At 35.0% G+C, this 19,826-nt stretch overlaps 3 protein-coding genes across 3 annotated transcripts; all 3 read right to left on the reverse strand.

The window, feature by feature from the left end:
- Positions 1 to 4,784: 4,784 nt before the first annotated feature.
- LOC21403608 (multiple organellar RNA editing factor 1, mitochondrial) lies at positions 4,785 to 7,436 on the reverse strand. The gene is made up of 4 exons (XM_010092560.2): positions 6,994 to 7,436; positions 6,620 to 6,717; positions 6,452 to 6,517; positions 4,785 to 6,336 (listed from the first exon to the last, which is right to left on the reverse strand). The coding sequence occupies exons 1-4, from the start codon at positions 7,383 to 7,385 to the stop codon at positions 5,093 to 5,095; spliced, it is 1,800 nt and encodes a 599-aa protein (XP_010090862.1). The 5' UTR covers positions 7,386 to 7,436; the 3' UTR covers positions 4,785 to 5,092.
- Positions 7,437 to 9,183: 1,747 nt separating this feature from the next.
- LOC21403609 (protein trichome berefringence-like 7) lies at positions 9,184 to 12,736 on the reverse strand (the record flags this gene model as incomplete). The annotated part of the gene is made up of 5 exons (XM_010092561.2): positions 9,184 to 9,529; positions 9,853 to 10,162; positions 10,775 to 10,933; positions 11,541 to 12,356; positions 12,639 to 12,736. Coding segments are annotated over 4 exons (1,371 nt in total), but the record flags the coding sequence as incomplete, so codon positions are not given.
- Positions 12,737 to 17,028: 4,292 nt separating this feature from the next.
- LOC21403610 (transcription factor HEC3) lies at positions 17,029 to 18,175 on the reverse strand. Its single transcript, XM_010092562.2, has one exon. It carries the CDS (start codon positions 18,031 to 18,033, stop codon positions 17,134 to 17,136), a length of 900 nt encoding a protein of 299 aa, XP_010090864.1. The 5' UTR covers positions 18,034 to 18,175; the 3' UTR covers positions 17,029 to 17,133.
- Between the last annotated feature and the right edge of the window lie 1,651 nt (positions 18,176 to 19,826).

A 19,826-nucleotide genomic window follows, 5' to 3' on the forward strand; every position in this document is an offset into this window, starting at 1 on the left:
TCGAGTGAAGTGGGGAATCTATTCAATTTGAGGCATCTGAATTTGAAGGGAACTGAGATTCGGAAACTTCCTAAATCCATAGGAAAGACTTCACAACTTACAAACCCTGAACCTCTTCCAAACCTGAGTGAAGAAACTTCCGAGCGGAATCATGAATCTACAAAACTTAAGGTACTTAATTTCATGTTACTACAATCTAGAAATAGTTGACAACTTCCAATATGCAAATTGCACAGAGATTCCATCTGATATTACCAAGTTACAGCAGTTGCAAGTTCTAAGTTCTGTCAAAGTAAATGATAATGCCATGAGATGTGTCAAAAACCTGACACAACTTACATGCCTGGGCATAGAAAAGACAAAAGAAGTGGATGAAAGGGCATGGTGCTCATCAATAGAGAAGCTGCAGCACCTTTGCCACCTAGGCATAAAGGCTTCTAGCGACGAGGAAGTTCTCCGTTTGGAGGCATTGTCATTGCCTCCTCCGCAGCTTCGTAGACTCCATTTGATTGGAAAATTAGACAAAGTTCCTCATTGGTTTCGGTCACTGAACAACCTCAGAGCGCTCTATCTAAGTTGGTCTAGATTGGCTGAAAATCCACTTTTTTACATTCGGTCATTACCCAATCTGCAGAGGTTAACTCTAGTAAATGCTTATACAGGCGACTGTTTTTACATTCCAAAAGGCTTCCTCACACTGAAGAGCTTAATCCTACATAATTTTCCTAGCTTGAATGAGATGGTTATAGAGAAACGTGGTACGCAAGGCATTCTAAACCTATGGCTTTTCAATTGCATGGCTTTGAAGACACTACCTCATGGGATTGAACATCTCACTAATCTCCAGCAAATCAATCTTAAGAATGTTGTTGGTATCAGAGCTCCTTAACTCTTTGAACAACTCCTTATCATACGTCATGTGGTTAGTGCAACCACTATCGATTAACCAGCTTTCACTTGAATCACGGCTTGTGAAACAGGTTGCAACAAAGAGTTGATCTTCTTCTTCTCGATCAGCAACTTGAGCTTCTGCTTCTTGTTGTTGAACTTTGCTTCTGCAAATCACAGCTTCGTGGCCCTGTTGATTGCACTTGCTGCATTTTGCATCAGGTCTCCTCCAACATTTGAAAGGAGGGTGACCTTTTTTGCCACAATGTTGACATGGAGGATAATTTCCTTTCATGCCAGCATTTTTGTTTCCTGTTTTACCTTTGTTGCTGGTTGCAGTACTCTCACCGCTTGCTCCTTGAATCTTCTTGCTCTTCTTCTTCTTGTTTCTTCCATCGTCTTGATGCTTGACTGCTAAGGCTCCTTCAACAACTCATTCCTATCTCATTACATGTCGTTGCTCTTGTGCTTGAAAGGCACTCAAGAGCTCTGCTAGTGTAATTTTGGACAAGTCCTTAGTATTTTCTAAGGCTGTGATTGTAGCCTCAAATCTTTCAGGCACCGTTACAAGGATTTTCTCAACAATCCTTGAATCTGATAGAGTGGAACCCAGTAATCTGACATGATTTGCTATGTTGAGCAATCGGTCAGAATACTCCTTTATGGTTTCAGTCTCCTTCATCCTCTGCAGCTCAAAGTCACGTACCAGGTTCAGCACTTGCATCCCTCGAATTCTTTCATCTCCTTCATACTCAGTCTTGAGATAATCTCATATCTCCTTTGCTGACTTCAGAGACATGATACGAGTGAAGATGGTAGATGAAACTGCAGCAAACAAGCAGGCCTTTGCCTTTGATTTCTTGGTTTTCCTCTCCTTGAAATTTTTTATCTGAGCCATTGTGGGATTGTTCAGCAGGGGAGTAATCTCATAATCATCTTCCCCAGCCATAATCATCTTCCACAGCCTCCCAGAGGTCCAAAGCTTCCAGATACATCTCCATTCTAGCAGCCCAGATCTGATAGCTTTCTCCATCGAAGACTGGTGGTGCAGTTGAAGAAAAATGGCTTCTCCTTCCATGGCGTCCACTGAGTTTTCTCTTGTACACACGCAGGTCCCTCAAGAAAAAGTGCTTTGATACCAATTGTTGTTAATTTGAATAAAAAAACCAGAAACAATGTTTGCTTGTGATGAAGGAATATCAACGTTAAAATAAAGAACAATGAAAAACGTTGAGTTACATGTTCATGCAATCTGAATTACAATTTATAGATAAAACATAACTGAGAAAGTCAACGAAGCACATTTCAGAAGCTTGGTGGGGTGTCTGATGTATCTAACAGCAACAAGGCCTGACATCTTGAATGCTGTAAGTATTCTTTCTCGTTACATGCACTGTGCAAGTGAAGTGCATTTAAAAGCAGCAAAAAGGGTGATTAGGTATGTCAAAGGCACAGTTGATTTTGGAATCAAATTCAGGAAGAATGAAAAGTTCAAGCTAGCTGGTTTTTCCGACAGTGACTGGGGTGGCTCCATTGATGATATGAGAAGTACCTCAGGATACTGTTTTAGCTTTGGATCTGGTGTTTTCTCATGGAGCTCGAAAAAACAAGAAACTGTAGCTCAATCCACTACTGAAGCAGAGTTTGTTGCTGCAACAGCAGCTGTTAATCAAGCTTTGTGGCTGAGGAAGATTTTAATCGATCTTAACTTGGAGCAGAAGGAAAGCACGGAGATTCTTGTTGACAACCAAGCTGCTATTGCTATCTCTCATAATCCTGTGTTTCACGGGAAAACTAAGCATTTTAACATCAAGTTATTCTTTTTGAGGGAAGTACAGAAAAATGGAGCTGTGGATCTTCTCTACTGCAAAACAGAAGATCAAGTTGCAGATGTTTTCACGAAACCTCTGCCGGTTAACAAGTTTGAGATTTTCAGAAAGACGCTTGGAGTGTGCAGCATCTAAACAAGGAGGAGTGTTAGACATGTGTTTAGGACTGCTTCCACGTTGCTGAAGTTGTTGCCACGTTGCTGAAGTCCTAAACACATGTCTAACACTCCTCCTTGTTTAGATGCTGCACACTCCAAGCAACCGGCAGAGGTTTAACTCAACGTTTTTCATTGTTCTTTATTTTAACGTTGATATTCCTTCATCAAAGCAAACATTGTTTCTGGTTTTTTGCTGAAAAATAACAACCTCCTAGAAAACTAGATAGACTTTTTTGAACCAGTCAAATTAGATAATAATAAAAACTTCAGCAACGTGGCAACAACTTCAGCAACGTGACAGCAGTCCTAAACACATGTCTAACAGAAACACATTCAAACATACAGAGACGACGAGAATCTTGAAAGAGGAGATGAAATTTTGCCTACACTTTCGAAAGCAATAGAGGAATCGATGATTTCCATAATCGTCTTCTCGAAGCGAGTATGCTTCTCGAGATGGTGCTGATAAAAATAAAAAAATAAAAAAAAATCCTGTCACTAGCTTAGGTTTCGTATACGTGTATGATATTTCTATATGTTATAATGAATATGTACTAATTCGTAAGTTTTCTGAATATATATATATATATATATATATATATATATATATATATATATAAAAGCAACCGGCAGAGGTTTAACTCAACGTTTTTCATTGTTCTTTATTTTAACGTTGATATTCCTTCATCAAAGCAAACATTGTTTCTGGTTTTTTTATTCAAATTAACAACAATTGTTTCACGACTACTTATAGAAAGTATTCGGGGAGAAGGGAGCTTGGATCGTCTGAGGGCTCAACACATTTCGAAGATCAACTATTACTACCAGACACCATCTCGATGGAATTGTGAAAACCTAGGTGAATTTCCAACTGAAAAATCTTCTGTTAATTGAATTCATTGTCAATTCATGATGCTTATGTTAGCTGATTTCCTTCCGTTTTGCATGTTTCAGCTCTAGGCGATTGAAATCCAGTATCATATTGCAATTTTTCTCTCTGAAGAGATCAAAGGTGGAGATGTTTTTCAAATTCTTGTGTAAGCTAATATCTTAGTATTGGTCTTTTTGTACCCCTTGTTTTATATGTGTGAATCTTTGCTACACTCATGAATAGATTAGAACATAATTGATTATTGTAGTTGGTCTTTGATATTTCATATTTCTTTTCAAGTCTACATCTGATACGCCAAGATCGCCACCAAAGAAGTAAAATTTATATAGTGAAAGGAAAGGAAGGAAAGGAAAACTTTCCCATCTTGTTACTTGGCTTGCAAAATTCTATGGCCTAATTAAAGAATGGTTTTGTTTGTCTAATTTAGGAATGACCAGGATAAAAATGTGAATAGTTTCTTATGTTATTCAGTTTATAAGTTCTTTGTGAAATGTAAAGGACAGAGTTTTAGTAGGCATAGAGGTAAAGGTTAAGTTTTGCTGATCTAGTCTAATTTTGGATTTTATGTTTATATTAACAGAGATTTGACAAGATTAATCCAACACGAGTAATATTTTACAACACAAATGTCGGTCATTGTTTATCAAAAAATTCTATTACGTTATTCCTTTTTAGTTGAGGAGAGAAAATTATTGATCACAGCCACAAGCTTATAACGAGTAGAAATGGACAAAATTGCTACAACTCGGAGACCACAAATTTAGTCTTCGCTCAGATACAAAAGAATCACAAAAAGAATGAAAAGAAAAGCTTCTGTTACAAAACTCTTTTTTTATTTTTATTTTTTTTTTATTTTTTTTATTTTAGCAAGCAAGTCATTTCGACCGTAAATTTCCAATCTTCTACTTCAACATGGAGGAAACAAATTAACTGAGAACGTAGTCTAGCAAATGGAATAAATGACAATTAAAATAATTTGCGATTGAGGACAATAACAAAGAGATTATGGACCGAAAAAGGCAGACAGGTTGACGAAAAATTAGAGAGAGTTGAGAGATCAGAATATAGAGAGAAGAGGAACAATAGAAAGAAAATCTGAATATTGACAATGCCATTAGAGAAAGAGTTTGATGCATTTCTCCAAGGCTATTCCTTGGTGTCTTGGTGTCTTTACTAATAAAAATAATGCATTGATTCCTTCTCTTCAGCCAAAACAAAAAAACTACTTATCGGTACGTATTGCATTTCATCTTAACAATTCTAAATCCCTAATCATGGCAAGTATTGCATATCCCATAACACATTAATATCGTTTGCACTATAGCTCAATATTTCCGTCCTTGCCAATGAGCCACAGGAGTACCATGGCCTTGATATTCACCCAATCCTTGTTCAGAAGGTGTACCTTGTCCTGGACCATAATTTTGATATTCCCCAAAGCCCTCGTGACGCTTAGGAGGTGCATAGTTTGCATGACGGAATTCCCTCGGTTCTTGAGAATAGTAATGATCTCCTTGCATATTCCTTGGCTGTTCTTGAGGGAAACCTTGACCTTGTATATGCCCGGGATAACCTTGCCCATAGCCAAAACTTGTTCCTTGCCAATAAGATTCAGGAGCTCCTTGGACTTGATATCCGCCTATTCTGTGTCCGTAAGGCATTCCTTGTGGCGGGCCATAGTTTGGATAATATTCCCTAAAACACCTCTCACACCTAGGAGGAGGTGCATAGGCATAGTTTCTCTGATATCCCTGTACGAATTCTCTCTGTTCTTGGGGATAATAACTTGCACCTTGCACATTCCTTTGCTCCTGTTGCGAGAAACTTTGACCTTGAATATGTTGCGAGAAACTTTGACCTTGAATATGCCTAGGATAACCTTGTCCATAGCCAAAACTTGTTCCATGCTCAACAATATCAGAATTTGCTCCATGCCAATAATCTTCAGGAGTGCCCTGGACTTGACATCCGCCAACTCCTTGTCCGTAAGGCGAACTGTGTGGCGGGCCATAGTATCGGTAATCCTCCATAAAACCCCCCTGCTGCCTAGGAGCCGCATAGTTCCTCTGATCTCCCTGTGGGGATCCCCTTTGTTCCCGAGCATAAATATTCCCTGGCTCCATTTGATTGTAATTTCCCGGATATCCATTTCCTTGCTGGTAAAAATTCCTCTCCCCAGGAGCTACCGTTGGCACAAAATCTCTTCTATGTCCTTGTCCAACAGGATTATAATTTCGGTCAAACGAATAATTTTGTGGATCTCTTCTTTCTCCAAATGTTGGACGATCATAACTCTCTTGGGGCACATATACTTCAACTCCTGGTAAACCATTATTCTGTTTGGGTGGACAACTTTGCAGAGTAGGGCCCTGGTGACCGTTTGAAGGATTTCTCTGCTGATTTGGCTTCAAACCTCGCTGAGTAGTTCTCTCGTGACTGTATGACAGAATTCCCTGCTGATCTGCCGTTGGTCCTCCTTGCTGATCATGCTTCGGCTGGTCCCGTTTGCATCTCCCATTAAGAGTTGGGCGTGGTCTTGGTATGATTACTCCATTAATGTATTTGTCCCCTGATAATTAGAGTTAAAACCTCAAGTAAAAAAACACTAGAATCACACAGGTTTACATGCTCCAATTGTATTCCACTATAAAGTAAACAAACCATAAAAGAGGAAAAAAAAATACCTCCATACTCCTTTTTTTCTGGATCAACGTAAGAATCTGGGAGTACAAAAACAACCCCAGGTTGACCTGTTTAAGCCAGCCAAAATTTAAAGGCCATAAACATTATCGCTAATATCCTTTTCTCTTAATAAGGAAAAGAAAAAGAAGATAGATGCCAAATAATACTACCATTGAACTTTTCTGAATCTGCTTCTGTAACCTCCACATGAAATCCTGTGTAATTTGATGTGCTACACGCATAAATTTTCTTTTTTGCCTCTTCCTCACTGAATCCATGAAACCAATTATCATTATTATTATCATTATCATAAGGATAAATCACTCCCAACACAAAACAAACTGTTGTATTCTACCAGGCAGACAGACAGACAAAATTTCCAGAAGACAAACACCGAAAAAGCAATCAATCTCATGTTTTGGCAATGGAAATCTAACAAGGACTCTACTAACAATCATTTCCATTCCATTCTTAGATAAAGATAAAGATAAAATGATGCGAGAACAGAAACAAAAAACAGAAGTAAAGGTAGCAGCTTTTTGACCTGACGTCCAAGGCCTTGGCACATGTCTCTTCAAAAGAGCGGACCATTTCTTCTGGAGAAGGTTTCGGGCCTTTGGGAAAATCCATGACGATGAGCCAGTGGTTGAAGTCACAACCCTCGATCTCATCGACGCCAAGCTCTCGAGGCTTAAAATCCTCGTACGACCAATTGTGGCTGGGCTCCAAGGACGCCGACGAGCTCAATGGACGAGACTGGAGAAACGGCGATGATCGGGACGCGCGGGAGTGGAGAAGCAGCGACCATTTCTGCGGCGGAGGAGCAGGGGATTGTCCAGAGGAGAAAGAAGAAGAAGAAGAAGAAGAAGGTGAGATTGCGGCGAGAGAGCGGCAGATACGGCTGAGAGTTCGGTGAGACCTCAGCGCCATCGCCATGGCTGCCTCTGCACCACTGATGGAGAAAAGCCGCAAGTGTGGGAGTTTGTAGCGTTTTACTCAGATTTATCAAAAAAAAAAAAAAGTTTTATTATTTCTATTTATTTAGTCCTGTAAATCAATGCGGAGATGTTGGATTAAAATTATGTGATTAAAATTATTTTTGATTTATGTGTATTATTTATGAGAAAAAATACTGTAGTGAATCATAAATTATGATTCAAATCAAGGAATAAATCTTCCAACCAAACAACTTCTACGAGATTTATACGCATAAAAAAAGAAAAAAAAAACAAAACTGAAAACAAAAAATAAAACAAAATAAAATAGAGAGTTTCTCTACTAATTTCTGAAAAAAATGACTACTGATATTTTTATATTTTTTAATTGTTAGATTTACGTTAAAATTTATTTATTTTACTAATTTTATAATTTTAATTTAATCTAACAATTAAAAATTAAAATTATTGATAGATTGACCTACGGGAAAAGATCCCAATAAAACAAAACAAAGACAGCGTTTATATATCAAAAAATTATGTGATGACCAGTTCGTTAAATTTAACTTTTTTGCATCTATATGTAACATTACTCATTCTAAAGTGTAACTTCTTCTCGATAAATTTTTATAAATTCTCCTAAATTTTATCCCTTTATCAACATATTTTTAAAATTTTAAAATGTGTATGTTTTGTCTCTAAATTTTATCATTTGTCAACATTCATTCTGAATCTAATTCCATCAAATTTTTTAACGAAAATACTTATAAACACCCTCTGTATAAGCATTTCCGTTAAAAACGCGTAAGACTCAAGAAGCATATTGACACAAGTGACAAAGTTCAGGAGGTACAGAGTTCAAGAGATATATTAATACAAGTGATAAAGTTTAGAAAGAATTTATGGTCGTGTTTAGAATTGATCCCGTTTTTATTTTTCATGTTTTTTGAGAAAGAAAAAATGAAAACGTTTTCAAAATGACGTTTGACGCAATAAAGACAAAAAACAGAAATGAAAACAATTTTTTAGTTTAGTATAAAATGAGAGAGAAATGAAAATCATTTTTTATTTTCATTTTCTACTCTCTCGAGCAGAGAGAGAGAAAGAGAGACATTAATGAATTTTTTTACACTGAAAATAATATCTTGATAAAACTACAAAATACATTTTCAAAAATAATTTTTATCTAAAATTAAAAATATTTTTATTTTTATTTTCATACAAAAACTAAAATCATTTTAAAATGAGTTTTAAACACGCCCTATAAAACTTGTTTTTTTTTTTTTCATTTACTTGTGTAACAATTAATGTTATATGTAAGACTGCGTTTATTAAATGTTACACTAAAATACTAACGATCTGACACAAACATAAAAAAAAAAAAAAAAAAATACACATGCCTATTGCCTAACTTATCCGGGTGTTAACACCTAAGACAATCCCTTTAAAAAAAAAAAAAAAAAAAAAAAAAAAAAAAAAAAACTAAAACTCTCTTGCTTTGTCTCCTTCACCTTTAAAATGTTATAACTTCTATAGCTGAGCTAGTGCTCAGCTTAGAAGCTTTATTAATTCAAACACAAGTTGAGATTACACAACACAAACGTTGTTTGATCAATGTTTAGCAAAATCGTGAGAACTGAAGGACAAGTAATTAGAAATACATCATTAAATAGCAAGACAATATACTATTCAATTAGAACAGGAATTAATCAGAGAAAAAGTTGTATTACATTCTCCCTTTTTGTTGACGAGAAAAATTTATTGTTCACAGCCACAAGCCTGTATAATGAGTGGAAATGGAGGAAAAAAAATTGTCACAACTTACAGACCACAAACTTAGTCCCGTCTCAGATACAAAAGAATCACAAAAAAGAATGAAATAATAAGCTTCTATTACAAAACTGTTGCATTGCATACACGCAACTCTGCATTGCATTACAAAACTTCTATTAGAATTTCCCTGAATTCAGATGATCCAGAGTGTCATTACAACAGGAGCTGACAGGCCAACTTCTACAGCGGGAACAAAGCGCGAATGAGGCAGCAGAAACCTGTCTTATAGATTGGCGTCGACTTATCCTATTGCCATTCAATCTAAGACAGCTAACTTGCATCGGAACAGGAGAAATGCATTTTTCCCCTGCTCTGCAACAGCAGAAAACATCTAAGTAAGAGGGTAGAAGACAACTGGAAGGAGAGTTTTAATTAACAAGGAATGGAAAGTAACAAGAAGAAATCAGTATAGGAAACCTACTGAAATAGTTTTGGGACACTTATTCAAACCTCTAATGCAAATATTAGGAAACTAAACTCAGAACTACTTTCTATATTATTTCATTGATCTTCCTTATAGTCTATATTTCTTCTCATCACTTTGCTATATACAATAAAGGCAGAGGTGACTGCCAATCAGAATAACCAAACTGTTAGTGGTAAATGAGGGTGATAAAAGTAACTGAAAGACCTACTTGCTCACTTATTCATTGAATATGAAGCTCATCGCCAGCAAACAAGAAAGAAAGGAGAATTTCGTTCCAAACATCGGGCACTCCAGGTAGGCACCAATGGCTACAATCAGGAATAGATGGATTGTCACTCCACCTACCCACATGCGCATCACTTCGAAACGCTGACATGGAAGTTATATGCAGCACGGTTACAGGAATTGTCATATTCTTTGCAACTTCGAACACAGCGTCTGAAAATACGCTGTATTCTCTGCCTTTGGTTTCAAACGTGGGTTGTTGCGTCACGTTGCAAACCCTTCGGGTTAAATTACTGATGCAGAAAGAAAAATTGTTATCAGTTAGTTACAGACGCCCACATAGAAGGGAAGAATAAAAAGAAGAAGGCCAAACATTCAGTTTGATAACCTTGGAAAATAGAAACTTTAAAACCTATGCATTCCAACACCTACATGAAGTGAACACATCTAAGCTCTAGATTTTTTTTTTTTTTTTTTTGTTCTAACCATATTCTCAACCCAGAATACATGAGTGGCTAGGACTATGGCAGGAAGAAACGTCTAAGAAAAAGAGAGGGGGGAAAAAAAAAAAAAAAGCTAAGCTCTGTAAACCTATCATATTTGGGTTATAGATCTATCAAGTCTCAGACACTAGTGTAATTTAAATCTCAACCAAAGCAGCAAAACTTAACTACTGTAATCCCAATAGTCTACTTTTATTTCCTTTATATACATATTTGTATGTTACACACACACACACACAGAAACAAAAAATGTCATCAATTGAATGGCAGCAACTTCAAAAAGAGGGCGCAAAAGAAAATCCATGTTTTGTTTCACTTCAAGTTATGGTCTCCAAGGATTAACAAAGAGATGAAAGCTAAACAAGCTCAGATGACGTGTTGTTTCCAACATCAAAGGAGTACCTCCAGTGAGATGGTTCAAAAGTACGAAAGAAAACACGTGTTCGATTTGTATCAATATTTTCCTCAGCCCATGACGCCCAAGTATCTAGTGCCGTTCTGAAGGCAGTAGGAATCGACATTCCAAGCTTTAGCGAGTTGCCAATCTGGAAATAACAGCCACTGTCCAAAATACAAATTCATCAATAAATATAGGCATATATAATAATATGTAAAGAATCTAAAGATCAAGCATAAACATGCTTGATCAAAGTAACTTTTGAGAGAGATCTATTGCCCGTCAGGCATCTCTGTATATTTTCAACCAACCATCAGTTTACCCGTTAACATATTAACCCCTAAATTTCAATTAATTTTTACAGTCATTCCTGGATTATTTGCGATAATTTTCCTAGGAATTTCTACAATCACAAATTTCTAGGAAAACTGTAGCAAATTTGTGACAACTAAGACAATAGTGTTTATCGTAATATCTTTCTTCAAGTCCTACTTCACGTGTTTATGGAAATGAAATCAAATTTTACAAACTAGTATAGTATTTAAATGAATAACGCCAGTAGACTTCAGAGTTAAGCCTAATTTATGATATTTTTTCCAAATTGTAGAATATAAAACATAATAACTATGCTCCATGTTCTCATGGACTGTCTGCTAATCGAATGTACGCATGTCTCAACAAAAACTATAAACAAGAACCATTGTACCATAACTCCAAATTGTGTACAACTAAAAACTAATGAAGCAAGAAATTTAGGACGAAGGGACTTACGTACTAAAAAGTTTCCCTGGAACCCACCACTGTCCTGTATTGAATATAAGAACATCTGAATCAATCCATTCCTTACTAATATCATCCAACTTGTCCAAATTCAGCATCGACTTCACCCTTTTCGGCGAGTGTCTTGGCACCAAACCTTGTTGCACCAAGAAAACTGAGCGAAAGAACTCGATAGTAAAATTGAAGGAAGCAAACCGAACACCCAAATATCTAATCTGTTTGGTAATTTGATTCCCATTAACTTCATAAACACTCTTCTTATCTTGTACACCACTCATAAGCAAGCATATAAGGGACTCCCATTGTGTTCTACTCATAGAATCACCTACAAAAACAACTCTTTTCCCTCTAAGCCCCTCCAACACGCCTTGCGCATCAAATGCCGGCATATTACAGTTCTTAGGCTTCCACCTCCATTTGAGATAACCCGTATCTCTCCGCCCATTGCCTAAGCAATCAAATCCTCGTTCCGCAAAGGGACACTCGGTCGCATTGTACAATGGATAACTATTGTCAAGAACCCAACTTCCATCAAGCACATTGCAACTACTTATTGAATCATTAAAAGTGGAATTGGCAATACCATGAACATGAAAGGCCTGGCTAAGACTTGGGAGTACATACAGGTAACCACAAAAGAAGGCTACAAGGAATGAAATCAATGAACCTATCACTACAAGTAACCGAAAAAACCGAGAAACCGAGCTGAATCTAGTACTAATTACTCTTGGGCTTCCAATGTTCAATACCCTTTTGTTGAATGAAATACTCCTACCACAAGGAGAATTCCTATTAAGCGAAAGACTCCTGTTACAAATAACCATTTTAATCGCCCAAACCACCAAGGTTCGTGAAAACTCCACTTCATAGTGAGAGAAATAGCACCAAATCAAGATCTAAAAACTTGAACCTCTCCATAAACACAAACAATTATTCCCATAACAAACGAAGTTTTCATGGATCTATCTCAAAAGGAACAAGCTTTAAGAGAATAACTATCAACCCAATAAAACAAAAGGGGAGTTCCAAAAGAATCGAAGCCAAAATAAAAAAGGAATCAAATGAAAACAAAATGGGCAGTCTTCAAACCTCGAGAAAAACGCAACCCAGATGCCGGAGAAATACTTTTTTGGTGGAAATCTTGGATAACAAACAGCATATATATTGATATATACACAAGTGGTAAATTAGGAGCAATGTCGAAACAGAGTAAAGCTATGGATTGGAGTGATGCAAATGAGTAAAGGGGAGAATCTACCGCGGGATGTTTTGAAGATATGTTGGGAAGATGAATCCGGAAATGAGACTGAGAGAGGTTTTGAAACGGATCGAAGGAGCAATATGTAATGTAATAATGATAAAGGAAAAAAACGGGGAAAAACAGAGAAGCTTTTATGAAGTGCAATTAATAACTATTATTAGTGGTTGGAGAATAAAAAAGACACATGGCGTGGTTTCAAAGGTATTCTAATATTTATATGTGGGTATTTTTAATCTTGTGTTGTTAATTAGATGGTTAATAAATTAAATAGTTGATAAAAAGTATGATCAAGTTATTAAATTTTTATATTTAATAAATATTACGAACTTATCATACATATATTTATTTTTAAATATGTATATATATTGGACGACTTTTTAATGGTTAAATTATCATTTGAATTAATATCTTACGACTAAAATTATTAGAGAATTTCAGTATAGAGGATTAAAAGAATGTAGAAAAACAAAAGAGTTTGAGGCGTATATGAATACGTTCTTTTAAAGTTTTATTTGCACTCACTTTTTAAAGTTTGCTAATGAATTTCTATTACAAATTATCCCCAAGACACAATAAATCATTGAACACAGTATCTAACAATAATATTGTGTTCCAGAACGTGAATTAAATCTTTAAATTTTTTGGAGAATTAATAAAGACAGAAGTGTCATTTCATTAATAAACACATCCTCATTAAGCATCACAACCATTCACATAAAGGTGCATTTTCATTATAAAGGTAACTCTTTATGTATTAATGCATCTATTTCAACAGTTATATCTATTGCTAATAGATGTTCATATATGTGTGAAAACATATCACCAATGGATGAATGGTTCAAAACGTTTCAGATCACAAATCACAAGTTCGTGTACAATTTCTGCAAAATTATCGCTGTAGTGGATGCTTTTCCTGTTGCAGTGCACAAACCAGTGCCAACACGCCCAGAAAGGCTACACAGCAGGCAATGCAGCGCATAACATGTCCACTGCAGTGCCTAAAGTTGGCGCTGCAACAGGTTTGGCAGTGCATACAGCACCAAATGGTGTGTCTCATCCGCTGCAATGCGAAAAACACGCGTTGCAACGGGTTTTGCTTTCCAAATTGTTTCCACACGAGTTTTAAACAGTCTAAAAAATGTGTGATCTTAATTGAGAGACATATTACAATCTCTCTTAAAAAAATAATAATACCCATTAATGGGTAAATATTGCAGTAACCATCTCAAAAACGAGAGATATATACATATATATATATATATATATTTAGAAATATTTCAACTCACCTTTTTTCTTAGAACATTAAAATTTTCTTTGATACACCAAGGTCGGTATTATGGCGGATCCCTATAGGATTTCCCGGCCTCCTTCATTTTGATCCTCGTTATCATCCCTACTTTGTTGCTATACCTAGCTATTCTTAAAAGAAAACCATTCCTTATGTTCACTTAGGTGAAGTTTCGAATCATGTCTCTAGCTACTACGAGATTTGAACCTCATTAAGAGTATAAACTCAACCTCAACCACGTAGTTATTTTGCACCGACATCCTGAAAGGGACAAATTAAATTTCAATGCTAATCCAGTCAGATAACAATGACTTGTTTTTACCCATTGGAATAACGGTACAACTATTACATAGTTGGGTTACCATCATCGGTGACTTTTTCAAAGAAAGGTTTTAGTCTCATTCCACTAGATGTTTCTTTGACTAAGTCTCTCAAAAGACTTTTTATCAAGGGATTTGCTAGGATCTTGTTAGTCCTAACATAAACAATATTGATAATACCATTAGTTATAAATTGTTTTACATATTTATGTCTCAAACTAATATGTTTAAATTTTTCATTATAAACCTTGTTATAAGCTATAGACAAAGGAGATTCAATATCGTAATACAAAAAAATAGATGACATCAGTTGTGATCACAACTCCATATCAAACAATAATTTTCTCAGTCACTCGGCTTTAACTCACCTTTTTTCTTATAACACTAAAATTTTCTTTGATACACCAAGGTCAGTATTATGGCAGATTCCAACAGGGTTTCCCGACCTCTTTTATTTTCACCCCATTATCATCCCTACTTTGTTGCTACACCTAACTATTCTTAAAAGAAAACTATTACTTGAAACACCCCCCTTTTTCTTTTTGTGTGGAAAAGGAGAAATCTTAGAAGTAAAAATGTTGTAGAGATGCTTCTGGTTTACTTAGAGAAAAATTATGACAAACTAAAAAGACTTATTTATTGTGCTCTATTTAAAACGTTTTAAGAAAATAAAACAATAATTATAATAAATAAGAAATTAGTAAATAGCAATATTATTGATAAATATTTATTTATTAGGTGTAAATAATTTATTTATCGGTAAATACTCAACGTAAATAAGTATATTTTCCAGTAAAAAACTTATCACGTATAATGGATCCAATCTGTTCGCGGCCTTAATACTTCTTTAAAAGTAAAAAAAAAAAAAAAATTATCATTTTTTATTTAAAAAAAATCTGTAAATTTATAATGCATGGACTATTAATAAGCAGATTCTTTTAGCCTTGAATGTATATGCACACAATATTTTCATCGATATATATATATATGTATGTATATTTTAATAGCTATCTCGGGCTAGGCTGCAGTCTCATGCCAAAATGAAAAAAGGAAACTAGTCCCTTAAATGGCAAAAAAGAAAATCTGGTCACTCATGGAAAATCATAATATTAGTCTACAGTAAGTTAACGATGATATTTGACCCCGTACCCAATTAGCATTGATGTTCAAAGAAGAAAAAAAAAACTAGATAATTATATATGTATAATTCCTCATAAAAACTAGGGCTAATTATTATGGTTTCAGGATCTTCCAAGAGATAAATTGACGGATTTGCATCCTTTGGTATTGGAAAATGGAAATAAAAACGACGCTCTTCATGTTTGAAGCGTGAGGAGGAGTCTTGAAACTCATAAACAAGATCAGTTTCGATCATGTTTCATCTCAATTGTTTTGTGTTTCTTTTTTTATTTCCTTGTTTGTCGCTTATGCTTGGTTTTTACACACACATACAAATGTACATATATAGCTCCGCCTCAAAAATAAGCAAAAACAAAAAATAAAAATAAAAAGGAAGAAGAAGAAGAAGAAAAAGAAGAACATATTCTGACAAAACCAAGCGATATAATACGACCCGATACTTGACAATGAAGAGCCTTCAAATTCATCCGTTAAAAAGAATTAAAAAAGAAACCTTAGCTAATTGATGTTCGTTGCAGGAAAAAGCAAAAAGAGAATAGTAGAAGAAGAAGAAGAAAATCTCCAATGACTAGATTTTATTCCAATTAATTAAAAGAGTAACAACACATAATTCGTGTCCGCTGATCAGTAAAAAATAGATCGTAAGATTCTGATTCTAATAAGCATATAATAAGTCAACATACACATGAGCATTACACATGCAATTATATGCTTGCTATAGGTAATATGCGTGTTTCCAACATGCTATAAATACGCAAACACAAGTATTTTATATATTATATATAAAATGAAAGAGTAATATAGATAGGAAAGTATACATACATATATATATATATAATATAATGATATTCAATAGCTTTCCGACGTCACTGTTTTATTAACCTGGAAGAGAGACGACCAAACAAACTTTTCTGGCCAGCTTTTCAAACTCCATATTATATATACAAATAGTACATTTTCCGTTTATATACGTATATTATATTACATGTAATATAATATACGTATATATATATGTATGTATATAATGTATTACGTAACCCAACTCAGCCGTTATGATTATTCCGGAGGCTCTTTAGTCAACAATATCCTAACAGCTTACCTCTTTTCGCACTTTTCCTACCCACATGAGTACCATGGACAAATCCCTTCTTCCCTCTTAAAAAAATAATTAAAAAAATTCTTCTTTTCTTGCACTAAACTGAATTTTATCATAATTTATACTGATACTTAACACTTTCCTTTGTTCCAGCTTCATGATCCGTATACAAACAACAGAATATGATCAATATATAAAAATCAAGTTAACTAAGATTAACAACACAGACAATCTCAAACCCTTCATTAAACTAGTTTTTTTTTTTTTTTTTTTTTTCAGTTATAATCTTCCATGTGAATAACAACATTATTTTCACATAAGCCAACATCAGTTGGCAGGAAAAAAAAGGCTATAACAAAAATTAAGTTGTACATATAGCGCATCAATTACTCATATTAGAGACTAATCATTTATCATGAATATTACGACACTAATATGTATAATATTTTCACTATAATTACCTTATGATTAAACCCTAATCAAGCTCCGCCAAAGCTGCCGCTACTGCCGCCCGCAGCAAAGGCAAACCGCCCGCTTGCTGAACCTGCAGTAGTAGGGTTCGAGCCAATACTGCCGGTGTGACCTAATTTGGTTGGAACCAATTTGTCCAAACCCCAATTCATAATAATATTATTTTCTGCAGAGGAGGCTAAGCATAGAGAGTTGACAATATTAGCTGTGTTGGAGTTAATTATGTTAACTCCTAATTGTGGAGGTGAGAGGTGATTATTGGTAGTAATCAAGTTGTTGTTGTTGTTGGGTTGGCCGAGAAGACGGATTTGTCTCTTCAAGAACTTGACGTAGCGAATGGCCTCGTCCAGCATGGAAGCCGTGTCCATCTTGGTGCCACCGGGAACGAGGCGTTGGAGGATCCGGATCCGCTCGCTTATCCGCTCCCGACGGAGGCGCGCAGCCACGCTCTGGGGGTCGTCACTTATCCGGACGTTGCGCCTCCTCGGCTTCCGGATGGTCGCCGGGTCGATTTCCACCGGCTGCATAGCGGCGATCTTGTACATCATCTCCTTCATGGCTCCCAGATCTTCCTCATCATCATCATGGTCATCACCATCATCTAATTCCGTTGTTAGTTCTTGATCTTGATGATGATGGTGATGATTAAAAATGTTTGAATTGGAAGATGGAAGCTGATCAAGACATGGTGGTGATGATGATGATGGTGAGGAATGAGAATGGTAGTTTGGGAAGAAGAGAGGAATGTTATTATGAGTAGAGGGAATATGGTGGTGGAGATACTGGAGATTCATATGGTCTTGATCCATAATAATATTGGTGTTATTGGGTATTTGGAGATCCCAAGAGGAAGAAGAGTTGTTTGTCAGCTTATTATAATTGTAAGCTGAGTGGTTGATGTTTTCCATGGCATATGACTTGCTTTGGTTGTTTGTGACCTTTTTTTTTTTTTTTTTTTTTTTTTTTTTTGCAGGAAAATGAGTACTGTAGACTAAACTAGCTCGTGTATATTTAAAGGATTCTTGTGTTTTTTTTTTTTCTTTTTTTTTTTTTGGCTAGAATAAAGGGTTCTTGTGGTAATTGCTTCTGCAGACTGGTACGTATATATTTTTTCAAAAGTAAGCTGCGTGTGTTAATTATGTGTATGTCGTCTATTGGCCAATATACAGTTAGGATGTGGCTACTTACATGCTTGACGCTAGCAAGTAGTTTCAAACTATTTATTAGAAAAAGAAAGAAAAAAGAAATTTGTAAAGTGTAAAAAGTTTCACACATGCAGGGTCATTAATTGTTAAGATCATATAAGGGACACACGCAAGTGAATAAATAAACAAGAAATTAAAAATAAAAAAAAAATACGAGTGTCAAAAAAGAAATGGTTAACAATTCCAAAGAGTGAGTGAAAAAATAGAGGAATGCTAGCCAGAAGTTTGGCACACAATTCCAAATGTTTTTCACAAGTCGTCATCGGATGCTGAAGTTAAGGTAGAGATGAGGTCGTTGAAAGTCAGCGGGGCATTTTCGGGAGCATAAGTTTTCATCTCGGCCTGTTCTTTGGAGGTTTTAGCCTCCAAGAGGAGACACTTGTCTGGTGGTGTACGTGTTGGCCTTCGTCACCGCTAGCAGTGCGTGCTTGCCAACCACGATTACCTTTTCTACCTTTTTTTTTTTTTTTTTTTTTTTTTTTTTAGGGTTTTTTTTTTTTTTTTTTTTTTTTGTGTTAAGCAGTTTTGCTTTTTTAGCGTTTTCGATGTTTTGATTTGTGGATTTTTTTTTTATATCTTCGTTTGAAATAATGGCGGTTGTTTACACTGTTTAGGTTTTTTTTTTGTCATCTTTGTTTAGTGTTTGATTATATTTTTTATATTTGCTTCTTTGCCGTTTTTCTTAAAATTAAAAAGAAATGACAAATAAAATTGAACCATATGAGCTTTAAGTTGTATATAATTAGAGGAGGAGAGAAAACAAGAATTCTTACTTCTTTTTTTTCTCTCTCTCTCTCTTGCAGTAAAACAATAAGGACAAGCAAATAATGGATCTTTTTCTTTTTTAATTTTTTGTATCCATTTAGAGAAATACTAGTGTCACTTTTTCTGTTACTCTTTCTATCACTTTTTATATTTACTGTTTGACATGTGAACTTCACTAATATGATATATTATTATTTAAATATAAAATAAGATAGTAAAATCCACGCATTATATAGTTGGATATAATACATGTAGTAATCTAACAATATATAAAAGAGCCAAAGCACTTTTCTACATGGCAGCCCCTCCGCTTAATTACTTCTTTTTCTTTTTTAACTTTTTAACCTTTTGTTTTATCTTTATTTCTTTTTGTGATTTTTTTTTACATTTTATTTTTTATTTTGTGTTTTTTAAAAATATATTGTTTCTCACTTTACTTTTATAAGAGTAATTTTTTTTTACATGTGTTTCTATTTTATTTTTAGTTGGTTAAAATAATTTTTTTCAAATGTATCTACTTAATTTTTTTGGTCAATTGTTATCTTTACACATATTCCTTTTAAATGGTTGTATAAATAATTTATCATTATTTGGTAAATAAAAAGTCTTCAAATGTCTATAATACGGTAATACGTGCTCCGCACGTTATCAGAATTAATATATATATATATATATATATATAAAAGTGCAACGTTTACATTTATCCATAGATCGATTGAGGTCGATTGTGT

The sequence above is a fragment of the Morus notabilis genome, unplaced genomic scaffold (genome assembly GCF_000414095.1).
Source record: "Morus notabilis unplaced genomic scaffold, ASM41409v2 Scaffold698, whole genome shotgun sequence".
Lineage (NCBI taxonomy): Eukaryota > Viridiplantae > Streptophyta > Magnoliopsida > Rosales > Moraceae > Morus > Morus notabilis.